Source organism: Nuphar pumila, chromosome 2, assembly GCF_984573655.1.
Source record: "Nuphar pumila chromosome 2, dmNupPumi1.hap1.1, whole genome shotgun sequence".
In the NCBI taxonomy this organism is placed as follows: Eukaryota; Viridiplantae; Streptophyta; class Magnoliopsida; order Nymphaeales; family Nymphaeaceae; genus Nuphar; species Nuphar pumila.
Window position 1 is genome coordinate 40,661,861 of NC_143250.1, and position 19,305 is coordinate 40,681,165.

General features: G+C 34.8%; 1 protein-coding gene across 1 annotated transcript; it reads right to left on the minus strand.

Moving 5' to 3' along the window:
• Positions 1-6,639: 6,639 nt before the first annotated feature.
• LOC149845323 (uncharacterized) lies at positions 6,640-7,604 on the minus strand. The gene has a single exon (XM_089987562.1). It carries the CDS (start codon positions 7,602-7,604, stop codon positions 6,786-6,788), a length of 819 nt encoding a protein of 272 aa, XP_089843688.1. The 3' UTR covers positions 6,640-6,785.
• Positions 7,605-19,305: the final 11,701 nt, after the last annotated feature.

Sequence of the window (19,305 nt, forward strand, 5' to 3'; positions counted from 1 at the left end):
CCATTAGATCCAACAATTCTAGACTTTGATGAATATGTTTATCAAGAGATTTCGATTCAAAGTTGATGCCTTGTCGATGATCAGTCAATTATAAGATCTTAGGCAAAATAAAGGATGAAGATGCTCAAGATTTTATAAATCAATGGATATTCATATACCAACATATGAAAGCTCCAATCATTGAATCTCACACTATCACCCTCATCATAAATAACTTCAATCAACTTCTCAAAGGCCTCTTGGCCACTCAAAGACATGAGACCTTTGTGGATTTGTTGTCACCTAGATGGAAGAAAACCTTAAAAGAGACATGTAATGGGATTATGGTCAATGTTGCTCTGAGAAGGATGGATGCAAAAGAGAAGAGTCACCCAAGATCCAAGTTAGTATGGTTACTCCTTGAAGATAAAGAAAAAAGTGAAAGTCTCTTAAGCAAAACTAGGGGCAAACTCAAAATCCAAGATGGCCTAGTGACATAGAGTTCACCGAGATCCAGCATACTCAATATTGAGTCTTGAATATTTTGCTACAAAATGAAGAATTTGAATTTCCTAAAGTGTCAAATCATATACAAATGAAATGAAGGGATCACAAAAAATTATGCATATATCATCAGGTCGTGTGTCATGATATTGAAGAATGCATTTTTCTTAGGCATATAATCCAGGACTACATCGATAAAGGTGAACTAATCATGAAAAATGAAGAAGCTTAAGAGGAACCAAGTTGCATTAATGATTTTGTCCACTTGATTAGCAAAGTTGAGCCAACATTGAGATTTTTTGTCATAATTCTCATAGTCTAAATTGACATTTTTGACATGAAAGGAGCCTCATTGTGGTTTGAATCACCACAACCTGGTTGCACTCAGGTCCACCAATGTGAGTCTCAAGTCATGGAGAAAGAAGAAAATGATTTTGACAAAGTCATAAAAAAGATATTGTTGTTGAGTTATCCATTGAGGATGTCATAATAATGAAGAATAAGGCAATACAAAGGCTCCAGAAGAAAAAAGCCTCGTGATGGTTCCAGAAGAGGAAACTCATATTGTGTTTGAATCAACCACTAGTTCTCCCACCTTATAAAAAGAAGACGTGTTTAAAATTTCCATTGAGGAGGAATTTTTTAATATGTTGATGTGATGGAAGACTTTTACCCATCCACCTTGGTAGACATGTGATCATGCCCATATGAACTGTCTAGATCAAGTCATGGAGAATTCTCAAAAAGTTAAAATTTATCATATCTCTCTTAAAGAAGAATAAAGTTTTGTTGATGAAATTCCCCAAGATAACTCAAAATTTATTGAGAAAAAATGCAACTTTGTCTTTTCCATGCTCATGTTGTTCATCAACCTTCTGATTTTAGCTTAGACACTTAGTAGCATCTAGGAAAGAACCAACATCTTTGCAAGATCAATCTGAACCTCTGCCTCTAATGTTGAAAATGATGAATGAGTCAACTACAATTTGCACTATACACAATAAGTTTATGCTGGTTAACAAAGTCAACAGGTCAGCATATATTTTGTATAATGTGTAAGATCAACATCATCTATCATTTTATAAAACCACATATGCGAAACAATGGAATAAAAGTCCAAATCCTAATATTTTAAATGATCAATATTAGAAGGGAGGAGGACAAAATGAGAATATTGAACACACTATACCTTAAGAGGAAAATGTCATGGACCTATCATCACAACACTTGTAGTCTATGGCTTGGTTAGATCCAAATCACACATTGTTCTCTACATCAGATCAAATAGTCATAAGAGATAAAACAACATCTTTCATATGAGATTTGCTTTCAAACTCTTATAGTCCGAAGTCATTTCATCATTCTCACATCTTTTGGGAATATGAATGAGTCGTCTGATTGTCTTTTGTAAATAGCTTTTTGAAAAATCCAAAAAAATAGAAAATTTCAAAATTTTAAAAAAGATTACCCTTTTTGTTGATTTTTATTTATCTCACTTGAATGAATTTTGCCGAAGAAGTCATTACATTCATGAGAAATTAACATGCAGTTCATCTCACTCATTGCATCATTAGCAATTGTCGGTTTCTTTTCCATTATTATGAAGAGAAAACATGAAAGTCTAGCACTTTATGAAAAGACAATATAAAATAAAGAAGTTTCTAATGAAATAAAAGGATAAATCTCTTTATGAAGCTTGAAAATAGCAAATGATGAATCATAAAAGGGCATGCACGTACTCGTATTCTATGGTTCAAGACCATGATGATCCACTAAAAGAAAAAACTCTTTAAGCAGAAGGATCGCAAGACGTGTAAGACCTGTAAATTTTTTATAATTAAGTAAATAAACAAAGATGAATTTTGATGCAAATTTTTTTATTTTAATTTTTATTAAATATAATCAGAAGCAAATGAGAATTTGAAATATAAAATCAAATGAATTTAAAGGTTTTAATGAATTTTATTTAAAATTCAATTCAATGAGGAATTAGAATTCAAAGATAATTTATAATTTAATTTAATTTGGTGTTGGATCCAATTAAATTAATTTGGATTTGGATCTTAGATACGTCCAAAATCCATTTTAGAATGGGATATGGATTTGTATCCAATTCAAATAGAATTGGATCTAATCTCAATCCAGTATACAAAAGGAAATCTAGATTAGGGTTTTAATTAGAATTTTGAAATTAAATAACTAAATTAAATATAGTAGGTAGGATCTCAATTATGTCTCACCCCACCTCGCCCCCCGTGGGCCCTCCTACCATGATAAAACTTATCTAAATAATAATAATAATTAAATTAAATATCTATTTACTATATTTTCCAAAACTAAAAAAATAGTTTTAATAATGTACCTAAACACAAAACCTAACAGTAAAGAAATTAGAATCAAACCAAAAGGGCAAGTGAGTGTCGCCCCTCCCAAGTGGGACCCTCCTACTTAATTGGGAGACTTCATAATTTTCAAAAGCAAAGAAAGATAAATAAAGAAGGGAGGATCAACCCCCTTCTCCCTATGGAAATGATATAAAAAAAGGGAAATAAGATAAGTAAAAGAGTTTTGAAGGCTTACCTTGTGAGAGAAGGAGCACTGAAAGGGAAAGAATGTGCACCTCTCTCTCTCTCTCTCTCTCTCTCTCTCTCTCTCTCACACACACACACACACACACACACACACACATACCTCCACACAATAGGGGTGAAAGGACTCCATTAACAGAGTTCGAATAGTCCGGAGAAACATACACACGTCCGAGGGCTGACCAACCATGCTCGGTGTTGCAAATCAATCAATCCATTTACAAGGTAGGGTCATCAACCATCCAACATGAATAACGAGGCAGCATATAGGACCATGCTGGGATGCATGTCAATATGTGTATCGATCTACTTTCAACGATAAGATTGATAGCATATCACATGCGGTCAGATCATGCAAATGTGCATATGATACATGAATAATGAGTCAACATATAGGATGCTGGGATGCACGTCAATATGTGTATCAATCTACTTTCAACGGTAAGATCGATAGCATATCACATGCGGTCGGATCACATTAATGTGCATGTGATTTGGGTTGAATAAAAGAGAAAAAAAATATACTTACATATGTATGTGTAAACATATTAGATGCATACACTTAACACATGATTCGTTGTGTGTTGATGAAATTCGAAAATATATGTATATATATATATATATATATATATATATATATATATATATATATATATATATATATATATTATAAGTTGAAATGTTAGTTCTACATACTTTAAATCATGAAATAAAATTTTGTGCATGAGTAACAAGTTCATTCATTAGACCGCATGTTTTAATGTTGTCATTTCGTATGTAGAATAAAAAAATAGAAAATAAACATGCATACATGAACTCATGTCTATGAAGTTCCTATATCATTTTGATTATACGATCATTTATTCACACTTTGCAAGATTCAGTAAGGTTTTGCTTGTATTAATTGTTTGAAAAAAAAAAGATATGCATGTACTGCCATAGCCCATTTATTTTATGTTAGAAAAAAAAAATGTACTTGTGATGTGTGTAGGTGTGAGCGAACAGGGGTCCTCGTGTTACCCTTGGGTATTGTCGGTCATACCAGACTTGCCTGATCGGCCTGACCCGACATGATTGGGGTCTGACCGACCCCGATCTGGGCGCAACAGGCATTGCATGGCCCATCACACCCTACTGGGCGCCACAGCTGCTTTTGCACCAGGTTGAACATGGAAAGCTGGGGTTTGCCCGACCCTCAACCTACAACTCTATGGTGTGTGTTGCAGGGCACTACGCCCTGCTAAGTGCAGCAGGCTGGGGTTTGACTGACCTTAACCGGATGTGTTTCGATGGTGCTTAACAACTGTTGTACCGAACTGGGGTCAGCCTGACCCCAGTTTGCCTTTCTCTCACCAGGCAACCAGCAGGTTGTGCCACCCTGCTAGTGCACTACAATCATGACAAGTGGTGGGCTAAGGGCCTACCAAAGGCCTGTCGCAACACAACTGCAGTAAAAAAATAAATAATAAATAATATAATTTAAATGAAATGCTCATTATGCGTATGGTTTGGTTGCATGATTAGATCCTCAAAAGTGTTATCGTGCACTCAACTGGGTGGTTGTTCCTTTTGAAAACCCGGTAAAATGATAAAAGAATATTTATTTTATTGTTATGTTCATCATGCTATTGAAATGAGCGTGCATGTGTATATTTTTGCAAAAAATGCAAATTTTATCATATGCAAATAAAAATAATGTTATGCTATTACTGAGCTTTGTGAGAAAAATGAGATACCAACAATGCTATTTGTTTCACATGTAAATTTGATATATGATTAGTATATGAATGTCATGACCATGTCCAATATATGAATGCATGTACTTGATAATTGTGCACAATAATGAAATTCGAAGGGTCATGATTATGCGAAAGCTCAAAACTTAGCATGTGGTTTCGTAGAACCTTTGTGATGTCATGCGAGAACTTGTGAAATTTTGTATATGTGACATGCCATGAATATTATGATGCTACGGTGTGAGGTGTGCACCTGTTTGTTTGCTCGAGATTGGGCATATGGTTGAAAAAGACCAATAGTGTATGATGAGTAAGTCCAAACTTATAAAATTGAATAATTGCATGCACACATAACTGGTTTGCAGTTATTGGAGCTGTCTTTTGTGTGGGTGTTGGGGTTTGGGAGGGCATGTGCATTATTAGCTTGCTTGACTCCCCATTGTGCTCTTGATTTTTGAAACATAATCCTACTGCAGTATGCTCCTTTCCTCGTCTATACACAAGGGCCTGCACACCCCATTTGTTGTTTTGCACCATTGCGTAACATGTTAATGTTAGGAAGCTAGAGGCTGTATGTTTTGCCATCTTCTCATTTGTATCGGTTAGCACTGGTCGATGTTTAAACATGGACTCACATGAAGCCATCTTGCATTGAATGCATTCATGCATTTAGTACCTTTGAGTTGATTATCTTGCAGAAAGCTGTAGCAACAATGACAATTATGTAATTGTCATCTCCTTTTGTTTTTGCTGAATTTTGCAGGTTGTCGTTTCTTTTTTCATTCTCTTGCCGGCGGTGCATTTGATTGAACATTGCCACTGAAAAATAAATTCTTTTGTGAAGACCATGTGGGATCTACATTAGATATCAAACTAGATGGCTCTTTGTGTTTCACATCTATTAGGGATATTCAGTGCTTGTTTGTCTCTTGTAAGTTGTAACTGTGAATATGAACTATGTATGGTGCCTCGTGACTTGTTCAAAAGATTGATTAACTGTTTTAGCATGTAAAATTAACGTGTGCCAGAGTTTATATCTAGTCAATCAAGATACCTTCGGATTTGTTACATCAATATCAACTATAGTAGGCTATTCTATTTGTAAAGATTGCAAAAAGATTTAGAACTTTATGCCTCTGTTCTCAAGACATCACCTAGAAATACAGAATGTAGTAAAAGTTGGTGAGCTCCAATTTGCTCTTCACTAGTAGTGCAATTGCTGAGAATTGAAGAACTGGTCACGATCGTTCCAAAGGAAGTTGTTGGCCCTCTCTTGGCTAATTTAGTCAAATCCTAAGAGTATATAATCAGCGTCCAGTTACGAAAGACGTATCTTAACTCAACTAAGACTCAACCAGGTCTCCTAGATACTACTGTAGAGGAGATTGGCAATACTTGATTCAGTCAAAATCTAGACATTTTTTCCTAGAATTCAGGTGCATCCAAAGATTACATGTTTTCAGAATTTTAAAAGCAGAACCAATAGGAGATGCTTGCATTTCATTCTATTTTTCTGGTTGTTGTTTCGATGAGAAATTTCTCAGCGGTGCCAAGTACTGTATCCCATGCTGTTGAGAGATCTAGATTCACCATGCAGCAAGGCTATTGAATCTAAAGAAAATCAGAAGGGGTGATAGGAAGTCACCCAACAGGTATTGCAACACAGTAAACCAAGAGCACAGAAAATTCACAAGAAACGGAGGGGGTGAATGATACCTGGACCAATTCAGAGCCCATGAACTACAATCTAGCAAAAAGAGCAAACAGGCCATTCCTGTTACACAATTCAGCTTACATGCCTAGTGATTAAACATAAATTGCTTATATGCTGCTTATCGATGTAACATGACTCTTATTCTGAACAAAATTGATGGCAAAGATTCACCTATTACAGTTGCACAAAACTCACCTAGACAAGCAAAGATGGTGAGGAAGCTGCAAAAAGAAATACATGCTTACACTGTGTGTCTAAACACTATCAGACACTTCTTCTGGTGAAACAATAGATGCCCACTCCGACTCGAGAGCCTGGGAAGGGCGGGCGCCTATGGATCAAGTCAACATCGAACCACTTCTTCGCCTTCTTGAAGAAGACAGCGTCCTTCTTCCACCTCCTGAGGTGCGCCATCACAAGAAGGGTCTCCTCGCCCAGCAACAGCCGAAGCGTCTGAAGAAGGGGATCGAAGAGGTGGCTATGGTAGACGACGTCGGACGCCAAGATGAGGTCCAGGCCCTGGTGCTTCAGGCAGTCGTCGCGGTCGCCCCATCGCAGCCAGTCGACGGAGACGCCGCCTCCGGTGCCCTTCACCGCCTCCTCGTTAGCAGCGGCGTTGAAGCGGAGGTTGGGCAGGACGTGCGGGAGATCGGTGAGGACAACGTGAGCTCCAAGGAGAGCGGCCGCGGCGATGCCCACCAAACCGGTGCCGGATCCCAATTCTAGGGCCCTGATGGGTCTATTGTTGGTGATTGTTTTCAGCTTGTCGATGCAAGGGGTGGGTGGATGCTGTTGATCCATGAAGGAAACCAGCGCTGTGGCTGCAGGCCACAACTGGAAGGAAAGGCCCTCGCTGGGGAGCTGCCTGATGAGGATTCTTGCCTGTATTGATTGTAGGAGATAGTGTTCGTCTTCTTGTTGCTGCTGCTCTTGCTCGTGGTCATCGTGTCTCTGTTTGTGATTCTCAGAGAACTTCTCGTCACTTTCTTTTGCAACATCTTCATTACCGTCATCATCAATTGCTAGTAATGATAGATTGAGATATCTGTCCAGTGTTGCTTCTCTGCCGTCCGTGTCGGCCATGGCCTCACGTCTTCCGGAAGGTCAGCATCAGAAGGACGAGGAGAAGAGAGGAACATCCATCTTCTTAACGCGGAGGGGAGGGGCCTTGGACTCTTGGGGACCCGTTTGGTTTATATAGTAAAATGGTGTAAAACCTACTCAATCGATAAACATTCTTGCATGCATAAATTCACATCATCGTCATATAGGATATTACATCCAGGATAACGTTGAAACATTTACACTAAAATATACAAAGTCTGATTTTCGATCCTTTAATTAACGTATGGTCACATAAGGAAACATATCTCATTAATTAAATATGCATTCATGTCTCAATATTGACATATCATTCTTTGCATATAAATAAACTTTTATAACATATAAAGTCTGCATATTGTTTGTAACAGCACACAATTCATAAAATACAATTAGGCAAGTATTTGGGGTTCGGTCTTTAGACTTGTTCTAGACTTATGAAAGATTCTACTCTATCTAACTGTTGAAGAGTTTAGAGTTGAATTTTTTACCGTTTAAAAAGAAATTTTGTCAGCTTTTCAGAGCCGCAAATCATTCATAAAAAATCATGAAAAAATTATGAATATTTTACTAGAGACATGTACTTTTTTATTCTAACTATCACACAACAACGCTCAGTTCATGAACAAAACCCAAATTTTCATAGTATATGTAAAATTTTGTTAGCTTTTCAACGCAGTAAACTTCTTATTAAAACTCTTCCAAACAAGAAAAATACGAACAATTTACCAATCGAATGTCCGACTGAAAATACGTAATATCGGGTATTTGTATTCAAGTGAGGCCAAAACGGGTCACCCGAATCCATAACTCTGATTTTTTTAGCATAATTTAAATAAAAAAAATTATAAAAATTACACTATGCTAGGATAACATAATCTACAATTGACAAATCTATTTTTCTCAGCCGTTTGGTTGAAAAAATAGACCCGTCTTACACATGGCTTAATTCTTCAAAAATAATTTTGGTAAATTACTCAATTTAATAAGTAAACATGAAATTTTCCTACAAATAAAAATAAAAAAAATATACAATAATTATAGAATATCATCATGTACATATTCTATAAATTACAATTAGATTTTATATGGACTTAACTAAGTATATCATGGTTTTCGCTAAATTTATCAAATTTTTTTCTGAGAAACCCTATAAAGTCAAATACGTAATATCAAAGGATTTCGACCATGAAAGTCCTTCAAATTTGTTACAAAACGTCTATACTAACATGTTATGCTAACTTAAATCAAGATTTATAGAAAAATCATGACATAATTTAAGTATTTTGAAAATCTATGGTTTTATTTTCTGAGAAACCGGTTTTTGTGAAAAATATATTTTCAAAAGAGATTTTCTCTCAAAAACCCGTTCTATTTTCATACTTCGATAGCTCTAAGTCAAACCCATGTGTGTGAGGCTTGGTTTATGGTCTATACTTATTAAAAATTGATGGAATTCGTGCCACAAATTCCATTTCACAAGTAGAGCATAGATGCTCTTACCTTTTTGGTGAAATCCAATCCTACGCACGTAAAGAGGTTTTCTCGGACGAACCGGCCATTCCACATGAACCACGACTTCACACCTAACCTCCTAATGCTCTCTTCATGCACGTGGAACCCTCCCAAAGTCTTGGTGTAGGGAAAAGAGAGAGAAGAGAAGGGGATTTGGGAGAGAGAAAGAATTTGGAAAAAAATAAAAGGGGAACAAAATGTGTGTGTGGGGGGGGGGGAGGAGGGGGCGTGAGCCCCTCCTCTCTTTTTATAGATCTTAGATTAGATCAAGGGTTGGGGCTAATCTCAGCCCTTGATCTAATCTTAGCTTAGTTTCCAAACAACTAAAATTATCTCTTTCCCTTTTCTTTTTCCTAAATTTCTTTTTCGTCTTTTTTTTCCTTTTTTTTTGTTTGTTAGCTTAACCTATAATATATAATATGTATATCATATTTAATAAGGTATATATATTATATTATATAATATATAAGAGGGAAGGGTTGGTCAACCCCCATGGGTTGACCCCCCTTTCCATATTTGAAAACCAAATTCAACTTGCTTGCTTGGTAAGCAAGTTGACTCGGTAATTGTTTTTTTTTCTTTCCTTTCTTTCTTTCTTTTTTCCTTTCTTTCCTTCTTCTTTCATTAGTCCAGCCTGATCATGCATAATATTCATATTTTATTAATCATTATTTATGCATGATCCATGTTAAAATCATTGTAAAAACTCATTTTTATCGTTAGTTTTGAGAAACCGTATTGAACTGAATTTTATAAAAAAATTGAGTTTTTCAAAGCTTTCCCTGCATTTTTAGTGTTTTTATTAGGTTTAGAATTTCTTAATTGTAGTTTAGTTAGCTTAGGTTTGTATTAGCTAATTAGTTTAGTAAGTTTCGATTTTTAGAAAAAACATGTTTTCATAAGAGACTTGTTTTGAAAATTGAAAAAATATTTTGGACTCTTTTTAAAAACTTTATTTTAACCTAATTAGGCTTATAAATAGTAGTTTAGAGGGCTGGAAAAAATATTTTTCCAGCAGCCTCAAGCTCCCCTTGCTTCTTGCCTCCCTCTTCTCTTTCTCCCTTGCTCTCTTTCACTCTTTTGTCGATTTCTTTCTCTCCTTATTCTGCTCTTTTTCTTCCTCTACCTCTTTTTCTTCAAGCTTCAAACCCTTTCATCATCAGCAACTTCTTCATCTTCATCGGGGTAGTGTGAATGCAGCTAAATCAACCAGTTTCTCTTCTCAACCCTTCCATCAGAAGCGTTCCGCGAGGTGATCTTCTTTCTCTCTCTTTTTTCACCATAGAATTAGGTTTTGCATAGCATAACGTTAATTATTGCATATAGTTTCGTAGATCATCATATTAGCTACATATTTCATCTAGTTTATTTCATGTTTGCATCTCAAAATAAATAAAAAAGAAAAAATATATAGTTCATTTTTTGATAGTTTAGCTTAATTTATGAATAGAAAAATCTTGATTTATGTAAATCATTAATTTTAATATAGGATTTGTATTTTGTTTTCTTGATTCTTGATTAGTTTTAGGTTAGTTTAGGATTAGATTTAGTTTAGAATAGCTGCAATAAGTTTGTTTATATATTCAGTGTGCTCGTTTGTTTGTTTTATCAAGTAAATAAATATATATTTTTTTCCTTGGCCGATTAGCTTTTCTTTATAGATTTTTTTTCTAAAATCGTGTTTTATTTCTTTTATGATCTGCATGTTATGTTAGGTTCATCATTTTTGTTTTTTTTTTACGTCATGATTCAGAATAACATCAACGTTTTCTTAATTCAATAACATAGATAGTTTAGTCGATGCATGGTTAAGTGGCTTAGCTCTTAATTTCAGTAGTTATATGTTTCAACCATTTATTCCTTAACAAGTGTTTTAAGCAATTGAAGTTAACAGTATTTTATATAGGTGAGGTTATTTGATTTTTACATAAGTTAGTCAATCATACTTTAGGCATATTCAAGTAGGGGTGGCAATTGGGTCGGGTCGGCGGGTCAGAATACCTCAACACGAACATGACCCATTTATTAAACAGGTCGGATGTGGCAAACACGACCCATTTATTAAACGGTTAACCCGACACGACACGGTTAACTCGTTTAATAAATGGGTCGGGTCGACACTACACGATTACATGACACGGTGACCCGTTTATTAAACGCGTCGATCCGATAATATAGACACGATAACCGACCTGAGTAACCCGAATAACTTGTCTAACCCGAATAACACAATTAGAAACACAAAAAAAAATACATATTATACTTTTTTCTGCAAAACTCAGTATGGAATTGTACTACCAACATTAACATAAAACTTCAACATAAAGTCAAGGTTAGATAAGTTAATATATATATAAACGGGTTGCAGGTTGATGGGTTCGTGTAAACGGGTTGACCCTCCCACCTAACCCGTTTATTAAATGGGTCAAACGGGTTGGCATACCCCTAACACGAACACGACCCGTTTAATAAACGGGTTTGGCGGGTCGACCCGTTTACGACATGAACTTGTTTAAGCCAAACCCTAACCTGTCTAAGAAGCGGGTTGGCGGGTCGGGTCAGATTTTGCCACCCCTATATTCAAGTAACATTTTTAGGCTTCTTTTTGTTGCATCTAATTAACGTGTTTTGTTTTTTTTGTCAACTAGTGCATTGCCTGTAGTTGTAGCTTTATTTAGTTAGTTTATATTACATTGAACTCACGTGATTTGCTTTAGAGGCTAATTTTTTTATTGACCATGCATAGGTAATTAAAAATAGGCTAGTCGATTGCTATTTTATTATTGCATTGGAATATGTTTTTAGCATAGTTTAGGTTAAACAAATATTTGTATTTTATTTCCAAATTATGTTAGTTTATACTCATCTTCCGTACATCATAGAATTCAGGCTAAACTAGTTTATTTTGTCATTCATTAGTTAGTTAATAATTTTTTTATCTTGCACATAGTTAATAAGTAGTTTTAGTCAATTTGGGATTAGTCGATTAGGATAGTTTACCTTTAGCCGATTTTCATGGTTTCATGCAGCCGATCTTGTTAGATCATGTTCATGAGATTTACTTGTTAATACTAATTTAATTAATTAGTTATCATGTTAAGCTGGGTTATTTTCTTGTTTCTTTAGTTTACATTTGATTCTTGAATTATTGCTTTCTTGGAGTAGTAAGATTGTGAGTTAATTTCTTGAATTAGTTAGCCATTAGTGTGTTGCAAGTTAGTTCTTGAATTTTTATTAGTTAGGTAGTTTTGCTATTTTGTCTTTTAGTGTTAGGTTGTTATTAGTTAGTTCATAGTTTAGTTTAGTTTAGTCAATTCAAATCTTGTTTTTGCTGAATATTTTTAGTCATAACTGTTAATTTCTTGTCTAGTTTTTGTAGTACTGCTTCGTTGTGTTTTAGTGTTTTGCAGGAAAGCATTAGAACGTGCGATAGAGCCATTTTTTTGCCCTAAAAGTACCCTCTGAGGTCCCCTCAGGCTCTCAGAAGTGTCCTCAAGGAGCCCCCAAAAAAGCAAAAGTTCAAGAAAACATGCATTAACTCAAGAAAGGACAAGAAGACTCAAAACATTGAAGCCTTTTCTTTTAGTTTTAGCTCAGGATTTTAAATTCTTTTATTTTATTAATTGGGTGTGTAATAAAATCATTTATTTAGTTTGTTTAAGCCCTCTGTGTAGGACCATACTCCCGTAGTTAGTTAATTATTGAATTAATTTATTTTATTTTGGCAATAAAAAGTAGTTTAGCTTGTATGTTTGAATACAAGTATTTCTCATTCCCTGAGATCGACCCGGACTTCACCACTCATGCGAGCCAATTTTTATTATTTGGTGTCTGGCTTTCTCTGGATTTTCATTAAAAATATTATTTTAAAAAGAATTTTCATAAAACTCACATCACAGCCCTTACTGAACCTTTCTAGACCACTCTAGGGTTGGCGCCCCCCTTATGGGGCTTAATTTTGAAAAAAGGAACCTTTGACTTGTTTTCCTCTTTTGATTTTTTCCTTGGTAAGTTTTTAATTTCACTTATTTTTAAAGTTTATTTTTTCTTTATTATATTTTAAAGTTTAAATTAGGATGCCATATAGGATGGGACGACCCACCTATTTATTATATTTTAAAGTTTAAATTAGGATGCCATATAGGATGGGATGGCCCACCTATGGACTCCTACCATTTTATAAAATTTGGTTAATTATTTGAATTTCATTCTATGAATTCTAATTTAATTCAAGTTAAATTCAAATGAAATCATTCATAAATGAAAATGCAAATTCACATGAAATGTTAATAAATGAATTTTAAGTTAAGTCTACACTTTATTAAATTCCATTAATAATTTTTTATATAACTAAATTATTTATTTTAATTTATCCCATAAGGGCTAATTCAAATTTTCTTAGAAACTATTTCTAAAAAATTCAAACTCGGTGAGACGTTGACCGTATAGGGGTTATTTTCTCATATTTAAATTTTTTCTAAATCCTACAAACCCTCTAATACTTACTTACCTAAAATTCAAAATTTTATTTTATCACACAATAAGTAAAATAAAAAAGTTTTAGAAAATGCCTCAAAAGATTGCAGGTATTACACTATGTCTTGCTACATCGACAACTTGGCCAAGGGTTCTTCATTGCCTCCTCCTTTGTGAAGTCCTCTAGAGGTCCGACCAAAGAGCAATGGTTCCTCCTCCTCATTGACCACATATTTCTTTTGCGAAGGCCTCTCCTACATCATTGGCATTCCAGCCAAGCCATGAAGGGTTCCTCCTCGTTCACCAAAGATTAGAGTTCAACTCATTATGAACTAATAAGCCGAATTGGGCCAAGCTTGGTACCCGACACGAGTCGGGTTTGAGCACTACATTTCTAGGACAAGCCAAGCTCGTACATGGCATGCTCAGATCGAGCTCGGCTTGTGTGCATCCCTACCAATAAGGAAGCTCATTCAAGTTTCTTTCTGGTTCCAAGTGATCCCTTTTCTCTTTTAATGTGATCCATTCTTCTAGTCGTATGTCACTTGGGTACGGATGTGGGTACAAAGGGTACAACACAATAATTCTGAAAAATGTGGGTATGGGGATACAATTATATATATATATATGAAATATCATATAAATATAAAAGAAATTCAAAATAAACTGAATATAGTATATTATATATTGAAAAAATATATTATATATCTAAAATATATAATATAATATGATATAGGACACACAAAATGGCATGTTTGGTACCCATACCCAACATGTGTTGACACGTGTTGACACAGGTACGACACCTAAAGTGGTGTGTCCTGGTAACATAGTTCTGGTCCAATGTCACACATGTACAATTGTAGATACAGGGATACAACTTTTTTTATGGAATTTTCTGTTATGAGTAGTATTTCAGGCAGTGTTGTAAGTATCGTACCGTATTGTATGACACAATATGATACATATCGTTACTTTTGGGTTTTGTAATATGATACACACTCATATCACGATACAAGTGTGTATCCTACTCGTAACGGGTGCATTATACAATACACAATTGTACCATTTAGTATCGTACGATATAAGGTGTATCCTATGATACACCTTTAACACACTTTAAAAAGGTTGAAAGTTACTTTTTTTCATTTTGGGTTTTAAATACCTTTTAAGGGATGACTTTTCCATTTGTCTAAAGGCCATTAGAAATGCATTTACACAATTTTTTCACCCAAAGAAGTGGGTTAATATAAAAAAGTTCATTTCCACTATTTTTTCACTCAAGAAAATGGGTTAAGGTAAAAAATCTTTGTTATGAGTAATCAGTTGGATCCCCGAAAATTAAAGATTTATATCAAGGTAGAAATAAGGCTCCATACTCCTCCATTGAAAATGGCTTAAGATGATCCGTCATTGCAATGGAGCACTCAAGTAATGAGTGAAAACCGATTGAAAATCAAGTGCAACTATTGTCATAATATTTTTGTTTATGCAATATGAAAGTACGAGTCTTGTGGCATATTCTTAATTGCAAGATATTTAGTATTTTGCATTGTTCTTGTGAGACGATGTTTGATGATGTTTTATGTAGTTCAAAGAGACATAAACACTTCATATGTGATTTTGTGGTTGCATTTTATGCAATTGATCATTATTTCATGTGATATGTTTTTTTTTGAAATTTTTGAGTAAAGAAAGAGAGAAAGAGAGAGCTAGAAAGGGATGAAAGAGAGAGAGAGGGGGGATTAAAAAACCCAACAATAGGGGGTCCGTATGAGGGTCTCCTTTTAAAGGATGTAAAGGGGTTTCCAATCCCACATGGAAGTGTTCACCCTCTAGGTTGACTTCTTTACTAGTTTATTATTATTCTTGCTTTTTTTTTTATTAACTAATCATAAAGGTGAAGAAGATGGGAAGAATGTCCCAGCTATCATAACCAAGGGAACTCGAGTTTGAACCCCAAGGTTTTCTCCCTTAGCTTGATTACTTTAAGGAGAAAAATAGATACAACCAATATTCTTAAAGAACAAAAAATGTATTATTACTAAGATGGAAATAGGATTAGCAAACTTCGACTATTTTTCTTTGTTTTTTGTTTCCCACTAAGATGTCAATATTGATTACCATATATAGTATCCTTGATGGAACACTAACAAGATCATAGGAGTCTTGAAGATTGAGTCATTAACATAGTTCCTTACATTCAAATCCCATTGCTAGGAAACACATGAAAATAATAGGCGTTTTCTTAATGGACACCTCTTATATTGTCTATTTTTCTTTTCTATATTTTAATTAATGATTTTGTGAGTTGAGCAGTGTCTCATGTTGCTTGGAATACAAGATTGCTTGAGATGACCAGGTCATCTATCTATGCCAAGAAACCAATTGAGTTCTTGGAGTTCTTCAAAATATTAAAAAAGGTCTTCATTTAAATAAAAAAAAACATGAGGAAAAAGGAAAGGTAAACTTTTGTGTGATCCAAAGAGAAAACAACTAAAGTTCTGATTGGTGGCTAGTTGGGACTGCACTTATAACCAAGTTAATTATAATTTAACCGTTGTTAAAATATCCAACTCTATATGCTTAGAGATTTGATAATAATATTACTAGTGTTCCTGTTGTAGCTGATCTCATAAAACTTGATTATAGAAAGCTAAATGCATGTAAAGAAGGTGTTGGGTCCAAGAGTTTTCCAAAACAAATTTTAATTTTCATTATTTGTTGTGGAAGATTTTGTCTTCGTATGAGTATCTCCTACCAAAAGTGTCTTTCGGTTTGGTAAGAAAAGAAAGTTGAGTATGAGATATGTCAGACCATTCTTGGTAATGAAACTTATTGGCAAGATGACATACAAAGTAGCATTACCTCCCCAGTATTCGCAGATACACAATGTCTTCAACGTGTTGATGTTGAGAAAGTATGTGCATGACTCATCTCATGTGATAGAATACGAAGACGTGGATGTACGGGTAGATCTAACCATGAAATAAATACCAGTAGAGATTATGGATAGGAAAAAACTTGTGTTGAGGACCAAGACCATTTCTTTGGTAAAGGTACGTTGGCAACACCATGGCATCGAGGAGTGCACATGAGAACCTGAAGCTGGTATGCGAAAAAAGTACATCATTTGCTTGAATAAAACTTGTAGCGAATTTTGGGAACAAAGTTCTTTTAAGGGAGGAACAATGTAAGACTTGTCAAATTTTTATAATTATTTAATTTTTATTATAAAATTTAGATTTTTATTTTAATTAAATATAACCAAAAGTGAATGAAAATTTGAAATATAAAATCAAATGAATTTAAAGGTTCTAATGAATTTAAATTAAAATTTTATTCCCTGAGAAATTGGAATTTAAAGATAATTTAGAATTTAATTCAATTTGGTGTTGGATCCAATTAAATTAATTTAGATCTGATACTTGGTTTTGGATCTCAGATAGGTCCAAAATCTATTTTAGAATTGGATATGGATTTGTATCGAATTCAAATGTTATTGGATCCAAGATGCAAAAGGAAATCTAGATTAGGGTTTTAATTAGAATTTTGAAATTAATTAATAACTAAATTAAAAATATTTGGCAAGATCCCAAGGGTGGCTCAACCCCCTTTGTGGGCCCTCCTACCATGATAAAACTTATAAAAAAAATTGCTTAAATTAAATATCTATTTACTATATTTTCTAAAGGTAAAAAAATAGTTTTAATAACTTACCTAAACACAAAGCTTAACATTAAAGAAATTAGAATCAAACAAATTGGGAAAGTGAGGGTCGCACCTCCCAAGTGGGACCCTCCTACTTAATTGGGAGATTTCAAAATTTTGGAAAGCAAAGAAAGATAAATGAAGAAGGGAGGATGGACCCCTCTTCTCTATGGAAATGAAATAAAAAAGGGGAAAAAAGATAAGATAAGAAAAAGAGTTTTGAAGACTTACCTTATGCGTGAAGGGGCACTGAAAGTGAAAGGAGGTGCACCTCTCTCTCCCTTACCAATTTGTGTGAGGCCCTACTTAGTAGGGAACCTCACACGTCACTCCTCTTTATTTATCTTCCTATCTCAATCTCTCTCTCCCTCTATCGATTCTCTCTCTCTCACACATACCTCCACACACTAAGGGTGAAAGGACTCCAATAACGAAGTTCTGATAGGCCAAATAAACATACACACGTCCGAGGGCTGACCAACCATGATATGTGTTGCAAATCAATCGATCTGTTTATGAGGTAGAGTCATCGACTATCCTACATGAATAATGAGCCAACATATGGGATCATGCTGGGACACATGTCAGTATGTGTATTGATCTACTTTCAATGATAAGATCGATAGCATATCACATGCAATCAGATCATGCTAATGTGCATGTGAGTTGGGTTGAATAAAAGAGAAAAAAATCTACTTATATATACGTATATGTTAACATATTAGATGCATACATTCAACACTTGATTCATTGTGTGTTGATGAGATTCAAAAATATATGTATATATATTATAAGTTGAAGTGTTAGATCTACGTACTTTAAATCATGAAATAAAATTCCATGCATGAGTAACATGTTCATTCATTAGATCATGCATGTTTTGATGCCTTTCGTATGTAGAATAAAAATAATATATAAACATGCATACATGAACTTCTGTCTATGAAGTTTTGATGTCGTTTTGTTATATGATTATTTATTCACACTTTCCACCATTCAATAAGGTTCTTCTTGTATTAATTGTTCCAAAAAAATAGATATGCAGGTACTGGCATAGCCCATTTATTTTATGTTAGAAAAAAATTTATACTTGTGATGTGTGTTAGTGTGAGCAGACAGGGGACTGTTAGATCCTAGCCCACTCTGTCGTGTGACTTTGGGGTGCTGTCAAACCAGAGTTGTCTGGTTGGCTTGGCCCAACACGACCAGGGTTTGCCTGGCCCTAATTTGGGTGCAAAAGGCATTGCATGATGGGTTGTACCTTGCTAGGAATTGTTGCTGCTCTTTATACAAGGATGAGCATGGCAGGTTGGGGTCTACCTGACCCCCAACCTGTAGCTCTCTGGTGTGCGTTGTAGGGCACTTTGCCTTGCTAAGCGCAACAGGCCAAGGTCTAACCGACCCCAGCCAACTGTGTTTCGGTGGTGCACAACAACTGTTGCATTAGGCTGGGGTGTGAGTGTGACCCCAATCTGCCTTTCTCTCACTAGGCAAACAACAAGTTGTCACCCTGCTAGTGTGTCACAATCTTTACTAGTGATGGGTTGTGGGCATGCCAAAGGTCTGCCATAGCCCAACTACAGTAAAAAAAACAAAATAAAAAAAAACAAAAAACAAAAAATATATTTAAAATGGAATGCTCATTACATGTATGGTTTGGTTGCATGATTAGATCCTCAAAAGTGTTATCTTGCACTCAAGTAGGTGGTTGTTCCTTTGGAAAACTTGATAAAATGCAAAAAGATTGTTTATTTTATTGTTTACTCCATCATGTTATTGAAATGAGTGTGCATGTGTATGTTTTCGCAAAAATGCAAATTTTATCATATGCGCGTGAAGAGAATATTATGCTATTACCTAGATTTGTGAAAAAATGAGATATAAACAATGCTATATGTTTTTTTATGTAAATTTGGTATTGATTCACATATGAATATCATGACCATGTCCAATGTATGGACCGTCTGTTGCATGTATTTGA